General features: G+C 38.7%; 1 protein-coding gene across 7 annotated transcripts in view; it reads right to left on the reverse strand.

The window, feature by feature from the left end:
- The window catches only part of pbrm1l (polybromo 1, like), a 45,968-nt gene extending 35,186 nt beyond the window's left edge, over positions 1-10,782 (reverse strand). For 5 of the 7 annotated variants that reach the window (XM_034166387.1, XM_034166385.1, XM_034166386.1 and 2 more), the window contains exons 1-10: positions 10,674-10,782; positions 10,255-10,426; positions 5,986-6,086; positions 5,627-5,774; positions 5,274-5,423; positions 4,607-4,723; positions 3,740-3,808; positions 3,543-3,641; positions 3,383-3,468; positions 3,181-3,272 (exon numbers count right to left, since the gene is read on the reverse strand). In XM_034166387.1, the coding sequence (XP_034022278.1) occupies positions 3,181-3,272; positions 3,383-3,468; positions 3,543-3,641; positions 3,740-3,808; positions 4,607-4,723; positions 5,274-5,423; positions 5,627-5,774; positions 5,986-6,086; positions 10,255-10,392 (1,000 nt within the window). In that variant the 5' untranslated portion in view covers positions 10,393-10,426; positions 10,674-10,782. Of the gene's footprint in view, positions 1-3,180; positions 3,273-3,382; positions 3,469-3,542; positions 3,642-3,739; positions 3,809-4,606; positions 4,724-5,273; positions 5,424-5,626; positions 5,775-5,985; positions 6,087-10,254; positions 10,427-10,563 lie in introns of all 7 variants that reach the window. The other 2 variants (XM_034166383.1, XM_034166382.1) reach the window with 2 other exon arrangements.
- Between the last annotated feature and the right edge of the window lie 302 nt (positions 10,783-11,084).

The following is an 11,084-nucleotide window of genomic DNA, read 5'->3' on the forward strand; positions in this document are numbered from 1 at the left end:
GCCGTTTGTGGTAATCTCTCAAACCGAACTGTGCCTCAGTTTGTACAAAGCAGTTTACAGAAGCGTGACTTTGAGCATCAAGTGTGGAAAAGTTCCAGCAGCAGCAGACATTCGTGTGTGTGAACAGCTTTGATCCAGAGAGGTGTGACATATGAAAACAGAAAACCCAGTGTGATTGCAAATGGCTACATTCTTTTCTGAACGTTTGAGTCACTGAATCATGTACGAGACAGTCCTTTTTTGTGTGTGTACGTGCGCTACAACACATCTAGGGCTGTCACGATTAAGAATTTTTGGAGACGATTAATTGTTAGGCAAATAATTGCAATTGACGATTATATTATCTATTTTTTTCTTTTTTTTCCCTTCTTTATATTCTACTATCATAGTATGATTACACAACTCGAAGAACGTTTGGCTTTTGTGAGTGGAGAAACTGGGAATAGTGCAACATTTTTATTTTTATCTTCATTTTACATACGTACAGTCCCAACTTTTTATGATTTGTGGTTGTTTCTGTTGAATTTCTGAAATTACAGAACTGCTATAAAGAACAGTGTGAACATTTTATTACGTTTTAAAACTTTGTGGAACAAACACCAAACTCTTATAAAGAAGGAAAAACACCTGGACATGTTCAGGAAAACTGATATAAACTTAACAGAACAATACAGGCTGATTACATTCCCCATTTTTTTTTTTGTATAAATAAATCAGAATACAATAAGAGGCAACTCACTTTGAAATAATTAAAACATATAGCTGCAGCTTAATAACTTTGAAAAACAACAGAAATCAGCAGCTTGTATTTTTGGGTGATTCTTAGACTACGGGCACTTATGTCCTTTGATCATATTGTATGAAAAACAGAAAAAAGGGAAAATTTCACACTTTTATAGTTATCTTTACAATGAAGTGTGTTTTAAGAAATTTGTTCTAGTAGTCTATGATGACTTTTTCACCTTTTTTCAGTATCATTATATGCAAATATTGCCGTTTTGTGCTTGTCCCACACCCAGACTTTTGATCTTCAATGATAAAAATGAATGGTAAAAAAACGTTTTTTCTAATGTTTTAAAATATCAGTAAAATAATCAAAGCATAATTGGGGTATTCAATGTCATACAACTGTTGTGATTTTTTTTTAAACAAAATGTAGTTGTCCCACACTATTGCCGTAATTTCCACTCCCTTTAAACAGTTTGGGTAGTTTCTATGGAGATAAACAGTGACATCAGAGCACATGTATATATCGCCAAATCACAACAAACAGTTGCCCCAAGGTGCTTTATCTTGTAAGGCAATGGTGTGGTGGAAATTACATTTACAAGGCCAATAGTGCCCATAGTTAAAGAATCATCCTTTTATTCTGACTCCAGTTCATTTTAGTGTGATGAAGTCGTGCTTTTTTTTTCCCTCATCAGTCACGTTTTGTACTTTAACACTACATTAAGCTCAAGATTGAACAAATACATACCTTTGGAAAATAAACAGCTGTTAAAGTTCAGCTTTTTGTGATCTGTGCCTCTGCACAGCTTCTCCACAGCAGGGTTTTTTAAACCCATGTGTGTGTAATTTTTACTCAGTTCATTTATATATTCTCATTTTTAAGGCTGTTTTAAGGATATTTTACTGTTTATTTAATCTCATAATCTCACAAATTCAGTATACGATGCGCACATGATGTGAACAGGTCAGTGCCATCAGAACCACACGTGTAGAGAAAGTACAGAGAGTAAGGGCAGCCCCAAGGTTTTTTTTTTAACATGTTCACTCGGGTTAAAATCCTCTCTCTGCTTCGCGCTCGCTGTCTTAAGTGCACTGATGGTTCACAGCAGAACGTAACGTCTCGTGCCTCCATTCACGAATCTCATTCCCTCACCTGCTCCCTCCCTCACAGTCTGTAGCGAGTTGACTCCGCACGCGTGCACGCACATACACACAGCTCCTTTGGTAAACTACCCATTTTAAATGGCTTTGAATAAGATGGCCACTGTTTTAATCAGCCGTCTTATTCAAAATATGAACGTCCAAATGACAGCAGGATGGCTGCCTAAAACTATGAATTGAGAGGAAAAACAAAGACTTAAATAAAATAAATGACTCGTCAACTACTAAATTAGTTGTTAATGATTTCAATCGTCAACGTAGTCGTGACTAGTCGACGTAGCCCTACTTAAAACCGAAATACATCGACAGCGGTGCTGTGGTACGTGGCTTTGAAACCAGAACCTCCTCACGCTCCGTGTTATTATCCGAGCCTCGCTAACCATCCGACCAAAACGAGAGGGAAACAGAGTGAGACACAGGCAGCGAGGCTGCGTGTGGCTGCTGCTGCACGATGAAGTCAGATTCTGAGTCATTTTATGCAACTTTGTGGAATATTGTAATAATTGTGACTGCCCTATACACATCCAAACACTGAATGCATTCATCCAGAGTGAATCAGCTGGAGAGAAGGTGAAGCACATGCACGTGCACGTCTGATCCACGTACGCAACGTCTGTGCGTGTGTGATCAGAACAGATAATCAAACCCACATGCATGCGTGTAACTGACTGACACCTTGATCACACAGCCGCAGCCCGGTGCTTCAGGTTTTTTTTTTTTTTTTAATTGGAGCAAGACGGAGCGTGTAGCACGTTGTCAGTCTGAACCAGACAGTGAGGATTCTGATGATAGAGATGATCCCTCTTTTGTTGTAGAGGAGGAACCAGAGCAGGCTGATACACCGACGTGCGCACAGACCTCCACATTGGGTCAGATCGCACGCTTCTCCAGGACTCAGGCGCTACAGAGCTCCGCCCCTGTGAAGAGTGCTGGAATGCAGAGAGGATGCAGACACACACTGCTACTGCAGTGGCTCCAGGCGCGTTTTGTTTAAAGCATCACGATCATCGTTAGCTTCAGTTTCATTTGATTCCTCTTTCGTTCCTTTTGCGCTCTTGATTTGCAGTTTATTCAGTGATGGGAAAAGTCAAAAGCTCATTCTTCCACCTTTTCTCAACAATTTGTGACTTTTTTACTTTTTGCCCTTCATTCAAGAATCGTCACATGCAGTGTGACCGGGTCATTAAGACCATCATGGCTCTAGGGTCACAAAACCTTAATCAGACCACATATTGCTTAAGACCAAGGCAAGACAATGACTTTAAAGAGCCCTAAATTACTGATAGTTACCAGAGAGCACAGGGTCATCCTCACTTTCTGAGCCATAGTGAAGTGCTGTGCCAATGCCAGAAAGTCGATCACCTTGGACAGTCTTGCGATTTCTTAAAGGTCACAAAAAAAAGAAATCAGAACACCTCTACTCAAAGAACAATTTAAATACACTACAAAGAGACAAATATATACTAAAACTGGTGCCACTGTGGATACCTACCTAATGCGAAGACTTGACTTAGTTGGTTCTGCATGTTCTAGTTCAGTCTTCCGCTGAATAAAGACTTTCTTTATGGTGTTAGCATCCTATGGCAAGAGATTATGCACTTAATATTTCAGATGTGCCATCTTATAAGAATCTAAATAAGAAAACTGTTTACCTTAAAAACCTGAGATCCTGGTTCATTATATGTTTTGGCATTTTTGGTCATCAGATCGATGTCCTTTGCCATGGCATTGACATTTTTATAGTATCCAATCTAAACAAATAAAATATATTAGCACTAGTTATAATTTTAGCACAATCAAAATAGTTTAATTTGTTTTATGGTAAAAACTCAGCAAATGAATTTACTACCTGTATTCTTTGTGTGATAGTTCGCAGATCTATTGGCTCCTTTATAACAGCATAGTAGTCTGGGTAATGCTGGGAAAGTCAGACAATTTTAGCGCATTAAAATGATGAACAGTACAACAGACAGATTCAACATCTGTGAAAGTTATGTAAGTAGAAATCTTCATAATTGTCTTACAATACAATTAAGGTCTGGACAGTTAGTATTAACAAAAAGCAACACAAATCATACACTGCTTCACTCTGTTATACTTTGCTACTATGTTAGCTGTAAGACACTTTAGTTCAAAGAGGCTGAGAGTGTAATTTGTCCAGGTGCATTCCACAAATTAGGCCCCATAAAAAAACCATTAGTTTATCATCTCGCTTGCACGCAGACATCGGACCACATCGTTTATTTCTTCTTTTTTTTTTTTATTTTGCCGAATTTCATTGACGGCAGTACAGCTGGGGCAAGAATTGGCACGTTCGCTAGGTGGCGAGTGTGCTTTGGCCAAAGACAAAAGTTTACCGAGCCGGACCCAGAACTTACTGCTTGTCGTCACTGATAACTACAGACGCAAGATGGTACAGACTGCAGACAAAGCTGGAGCCATGGTACGGAGTGAGTTTCATTTCCCAGCCTCAAAATATTACTGCATTGTTTGTTCTCTCTTCCTAAGAAAAAAAAAAAAAAAATATCCACCCGCCCTCATCACTTTTTTCTGACGTCAAGGATGATAAACTAATGTGTGTGTTTTTTTTTTGTTTTTTTTTAATGGGGTCTTATGAAATCAAAAAAAAAAAAAAATCAAAATTACAAAAATGAAAACTCATTTAAATTTCTTAGGAACAGCTTCACTTGAAGTTAAGCGCTTCGAGAACTTTTACCACTTTGGAAGGCAGTTTCTGGAACAGTTCGCTGACCAGACGCCCTGAGGGATCTGTGTGTGACACTATGGCCTCCAAAAGCTGCTCCAAAACCTCCTTTAAACTGCCACTGGATGTCTACAAGATAAATATTCTACTTAATGCTCTGGTACAGCATGAAAAGGCTTGTTTTTCAGAAGACATTTTAAAAAAGTGAAAAATGGACTGTATTTATATAACATATTTTCATTTGAATCAGAAGCTCAAAGAGCTTTATATGCCTGACATGCACACACACACCTCGATGTCAGAGTGCTGCCATGCAAGGAGCTCAGCTGCACACTGGGAGCAACTTGGGGTTTAAGGAGCTTGTCCAAGAACCCTTTGTGATTTTCCAGTCTGACAGGGATTTGAACAAAGGATCCTCTGGTCTCAAGCATATCAATTCAACTTCCAGACCATCACCTCCCCATGATGGCAATATCTGGCCATATTTTAGCTCACCACTAAAAATTTACTGTGATTATAATTCTATTACCATAGAATTACCCCTATGTAATCAATTTAATGCAAATCTCAAACAATTTAAAACAACCAAAAATTCAATTCATGAATTAAAAAAAAAACAGAGAAGGCAATATAACAAAGTGTATGGGGAGTAATAAAAAAAAAAAAAAAAAAAAATTACTTCATCTTCAGCTGACATTCCTGGGTTATCCAGCATTTCATCACCATCTTCATCATCATCATCTCCATCTCCAGGCTGCACAAATTCACTCCTTGTTTGCAAATATAGAGCCCACAACTTGCGTGCAGCTCGATACTCCTCACTGTCACTCTGATTCACACAAGTGTAGAACAAAAGTGACAAAAATGCACAGACCACATACAAAGCTCAAAGTAAACTTAAAGTGTCCCAGCAGAAAATCTCCGGTACAACACTAAATATGTCAAAGAGATAGTTTCTTGCAACAATGTCAATTCATGTACGAGAAGACTAAAAGAGTATTCAACATAGCGCCACACTGGCTGTCTCTGTACCTTGTAGAATAATTTGGCATTGCTGAACATGAGCTGGAAATCTCCAGTGAGCTGTTCCACATCATTATAATCTTCTGACTTCAGTCTGTACTGAATTTTTGTCATGTCAATAGGCTGAGACACTACGTCATAATAGTCAGGTTGATTTCTGAAAGAACATAAGCAGACAATCATCATTACATTACTCAGTTGCAACATTATGACACAAACTGAATGAGCTTCTATCTACTGACTGTCAAATATCAATATAACACATATACAACTGTAAAAAAAACAACTGGTTTGTTTTGGACAACCACTTTAAAAAGAAGTGTGCCATGAACAATTTTACACTGAGTCAAACTCTTAAGTTACATTACCTTCTCTTTGGTACCCTTAGGAAATATTCACAAAGTGGCCTCCCTTGGTCATCCTTGTAGTCCCTGATAGTGTTGAAGAGCTCATGGCATACAGCAATCTGCTGGACACAAATGATTTAACTGAATGGCTAAATAACCACATACAGAACTTCAGTGATGGCTTCACATCCTCCCAGCGATAATATTAAATGTTTTCGCACATCATTGCAAATGGCTGGCTGTTTCTGTCAAACAGCCACAAGCACATAAATGAAAGCTAAGTATCTTTACATACAGTGTCTTCCAAAAGTATTGGAACACTTGGTATTTCACACATTTTATTTGTTTATGCCATGTCAAATACAAAAAACACACAAAAAAAAAAAATCAAAATTTCTATTTTCTTCCTTAAATTCAAACTGAAAGCAAACCTCTACAACTTGATATAAATTAATTAAAAATATAAAAGCCAAGATGATGGGTTGCATAAGTAATGTTGCCTGCTTTGTGGCTTCTTGCATATGTGGTGTCAGAAAACTCTGATCCAATACTTCTTCCTCCTGCAAGCACAGATGTGCTCTTTTTCTCAAATCTTTTTGTGTCACATATTGTGCTACTCACTGAACCCACTTGCTCACTTTTCTCTCTGTGTGACAAATACTCCTATTATTTTGTGCATGCATGTGTAGTCTATCCTCTTTCCACTCATTTTGGTAAACGGTGATGCAAAAATGTTTTTGAAATAACATGGCTTTAAAAATGCAATAGTTCACATTACTACATATTACAACAAAAATCTGCCCTATACTCGTAAACAGCCCTCATGAGATACAAGATAAATCATACACTTGTCCTATCAATTCTACTGCCCAATTTTACTGACCTGGAAACTGTGGCAATGAAATCAAGGCGATACAAATCTTAAAACAGGATGATACAAAAAAAAAAAAAGACACTGAAAATATCAGGCTTTGTACCGCCAACCAGAAGCCCCCATTTTTCAGCCCCACCAGTGACACACACCCATTTTGTGTTGCCCTGATAACAAGTGGAGGATCCTGATACAGGATCCAGATCATTTCATTCAACCAAGATGTCTGATCAGGATGAGAGAGTTTCAGCCTCCCTAGCAGGGAGAATTCTACAACTTGAGTCTTATACTGAAGCTGTGAGACATCAGTGAGGAGGACACTCATGACTTTATAGAGACATAAGAACATTCTGCAGTTTACATATTTACATGATTTACCTGCATTATTTGTTTTAGATGATTCACGTGTATGTATTGTTCTTTATTTTTGTTGTAATATGTGATATTACATGTCTGTTTATCTATCACACTGTATCATGTCCTCGTGTCCTACAGCTACATCGGGGCATAAATGGTAAATAAAATGGTAAATGGACTGCATTTATATATTTATATATATATATATATATATATATATATATATATAGCGCTTTTCCATCTGCATCAGACGCTCAAAGCACTTCACAAATAATGCCTCACATTCACCCCAATGTGAGGCTGCTGCCATACAAGGTGCCCACTACACACCGGGAGCAACTAGGGGATTAAGGACCTCGCCCAAGGGCCTTTAGTGATTTTCTGGTCACGCTGAGATTTGAACTTACCCACTAGACCATCATCTCCCCTTGCATGATTGCAAGGTTCTTGCAAGACCAGCCACAAGTACATTTAACTTTGCAAGGCTAAAACAAAACATCTGTTGCTGCCCACTGCTCCTGGTGGTTGGATTGCATCTAACTGTAACGACGATGGGTTAAATGCAGAGGACAAATCGCATTGTATGTACATATATGTACAGTGACAATAAAGGCTCCATTCATTCATCCAAACGTTGTAGGTGAGATAACAGGTAAATATACCCCTTTGATCTTTACGTTTGGTTCGCAATTTGTTAATACCATCATACAAATTCAGAATTGCAAAGTTATGTTATTTATGATTTGCTAACAGGTTAAAAACAGATGGCTATTTCTCCTAGGCTTAAATAAAGAGAATGTGATGTGGCTATGATGCACTGTGGTTGTAGGTTGATAGGCAATGTGGTCTTGGTGTGATGTGACTCGCAACCAAGAAAACTGGTTGGAAAACTGATGATTTACTTTTATTATATGGCTATGACACTAGGCGTGCTATGATTGACTGATTTCCGGTATGACATTTTCCCATACCATGACAATCGGTCCAGATCATGTATCAGGTTCCTTACAAACCAGAATGCTAAAAACACGAATAGAAAAACCAAGTCGGACACGGTAGTATTCCATAAATATTTAAACAGCATCGGATAAAACACAGAGATTGAAAGCTTACCAGCTAATGACTGGAGCATCTATTAAGCAAGTTATTCACAAAAGTGAAGAAAGTGAACAGGTCTGACTAGGAGAACAAAACAGTCAGCAGTTTATATATATATATATATATATATGTATGTACGAGGTCTGTTAGAAAAGTTCCGACTTTTTTATTTTTTGCAAAAACCTGATGGGTTTGAATCATGTGCTTGCATGAGCCAAACTTGAACCTTCGTGCGCATGCGTGAATTTTTACACACCTGTCTATTGCGTCATTTGCTTGTAAGCAGCCTTTGTGTGAGGATGGGTGTTGTCTCTCATCGGATTTTCATTGCAAGGAAAAAGATGGAACGACTGGAGCAGCGCGACTGCATCAAATTTTGTCAGAAACTGGGCGACAGCCAGGTGGAAACCATTTGAAAGATTCAGACGGCTTTCGGTGACGATCCTATGGGCATCACACAGATTAAGGAGAGGTACAACCAGTTTAAAGACGTCCGCTCAACGGTGGAGAGCAAGCCGCGCTCCGGTTGGCCATCAACATGCTGAAACGACCAGATCATTTCCAAAGTGAACGCTGTGGTGATGCGGGACCGTCGTGTGACTATCCGAGAAATTGCGGAGGAGGTGGACATCAGCACTTTTTCGGCACATTCCACTGTGACAGAAGATTTGGCCATGAAAAGAGTGGCGGCGAAATTTGTGCCAAAGCTGCTGACGGCGGAGCAAAAGCACCTTCGTGATGAAGTCTCACAGGACATGCTGGACTCCGAAAAATGATGCCCACCTCTTCCACAATTTCTCGGATAGTCACACGACTGAAAAGCCATCGAAAGCCATCCGAATCTTCCAAATGGTTTCCACCTGGCTGTCGCCCAGTTTCTGGCAAAATCTGATGCAGTAGTGCCGCTCCAGTCATTCCGTCATTTTCCTTGCAATGAAAATCCGCCGAGAGCACTACACACGACCTCACACAAATGCTGCTTACCAGCAACTGACACAATCGACAGGCGTGAAAAAATTCATGCATGCGCACGAAGGTTTAAGGTTGGCTCATGCAAGCACGCTTGATTCAAATCCATCAGGTTTTTGCAAAAAAGAAAAAAAAAAAAAAAAGTCAGCTACTTTTCTAACAGACCTCGTGTATATATATATATATATATATATATAGTATTTTTTTTTACATAAAGAAGCCCGATAGATGTATATATATCAAGGTATAAACTGCAATCTGGTAGAAACTGATTCTACCAGATGGGATTGCGACTGAAGTCTCTATTAGTAGAGACTGTGATCATAATCTCATCACCAACTAATGTGTGTCAAAATAAAATTTAGGATTTTTTTCTTCTGAATGGAACTGTACATAATAGCTTTTAATAACTGTATAAAAAGCCTTTCAACCTACCATCCCTGGTTCTCGAGACCATGCACTTATGGCTCTACTTTACTCTATTCTACTCTTCTCTCTCATTTTTTTTTTTAGATATACCTTAGTATACACTAGTAGAGTTCTACCTTAGATTTGGAATATATTATAGAAGACATACCTTACTGAATTTTCATAATGCTTGTGCCTGAATCTGAATAAAGCGCATGATATTGATCAATTACATTTCCTGTGTTTTTGCTTTTACTTACTCTGTGTGGTACTTCAACAACATTTGGATCTGAGTTTCTACCAGTGGAAACTGCAAGAGATCGACTATCATCAAACGTTGTGTATTTCAAGTATGTGAACGCGAACATTCTCAAAAATTTGGGTTTTTCAATCTCAATAATGTAACTTTAGTTACAACTTTCTCTAAGAGCTACCTTAGATTGTGATCGCAATCTCTACTGATAGAGACTGCGATTCTACCAGATCGCAGTTTCGACTTTGAGACAGACACACACACACACACACACATATATATATATATATATATATATATATATATATATATAAACAAATGGAACACTGTGTACCGTGTCTACAGCAGGAACATTGGCAGTTTTCCTTCTTTTCCTGCCGCTTCCAGCACCAGAGGAGGAGGCATCATCGAGGTCACCGCTGATACTGCTGGACGGTGAAGTAGCTCTTCTCCTCTTGGAGGTCAGCGACATAGCTGCCTGCTTTGTCAACACGCTAGCTCCCTAGCTACAAAACAGAATATGGCGGTGGACAACTTATCAACAAATGTGATTATTTAAAGTTACAGAAAAGCAGTGCTAAGAGGTTAGCGTTAGCATGTCTACAGAACAAAGCACAGGCAGGCTGTTAGCATGTTAGCCTACCTGGCTCGCCGCTTTGGTCTAAGCACAGCCAGACTGAATGTCCGAACGATGGAAATGACCACTGAGCTCAAATTAAATAAAGCACCTTATGAAATAATTCTTACCCACACCTTTACAAATTCTGCTCTAAATCCCTGAGGAAAAACAATACCTGCTAGCTACTGTAATTTGAAAATCCTCTCCGGAAGATTATAGGAACGGCAGTAACACTGTCAGACATTACTGCCCCCTGTTGATCGGCGGTGGTAAATCACAAGACAATGTTTATACAAAACGTGCTGCTTTGTGTAAAATACACAGTTTTAGTTTACAGTGTTATTTCAGTTGCTTTTGTAAATGTACTTATTCATCTTGTTAAATATTGGAGTTGTCGCTTCAAAAAGTAGAGACCTATGAGCAAGTGTTAAAATAGCACACTCTGTGTTAAAATCAATCCTGAACAGTTTGAGTGTGAGATTTTAACACTCCAGTTTTTGGATACTGTTGCTGATAACTTTTTCATACTTGTTGTTTGTGTGTAC

Source organism: Thalassophryne amazonica, chromosome 3 (genome assembly GCF_902500255.1).
Source record: "Thalassophryne amazonica chromosome 3, fThaAma1.1, whole genome shotgun sequence".
Taxonomy (NCBI): domain Eukaryota; kingdom Metazoa; phylum Chordata; class Actinopteri; order Batrachoidiformes; family Batrachoididae; genus Thalassophryne; species Thalassophryne amazonica.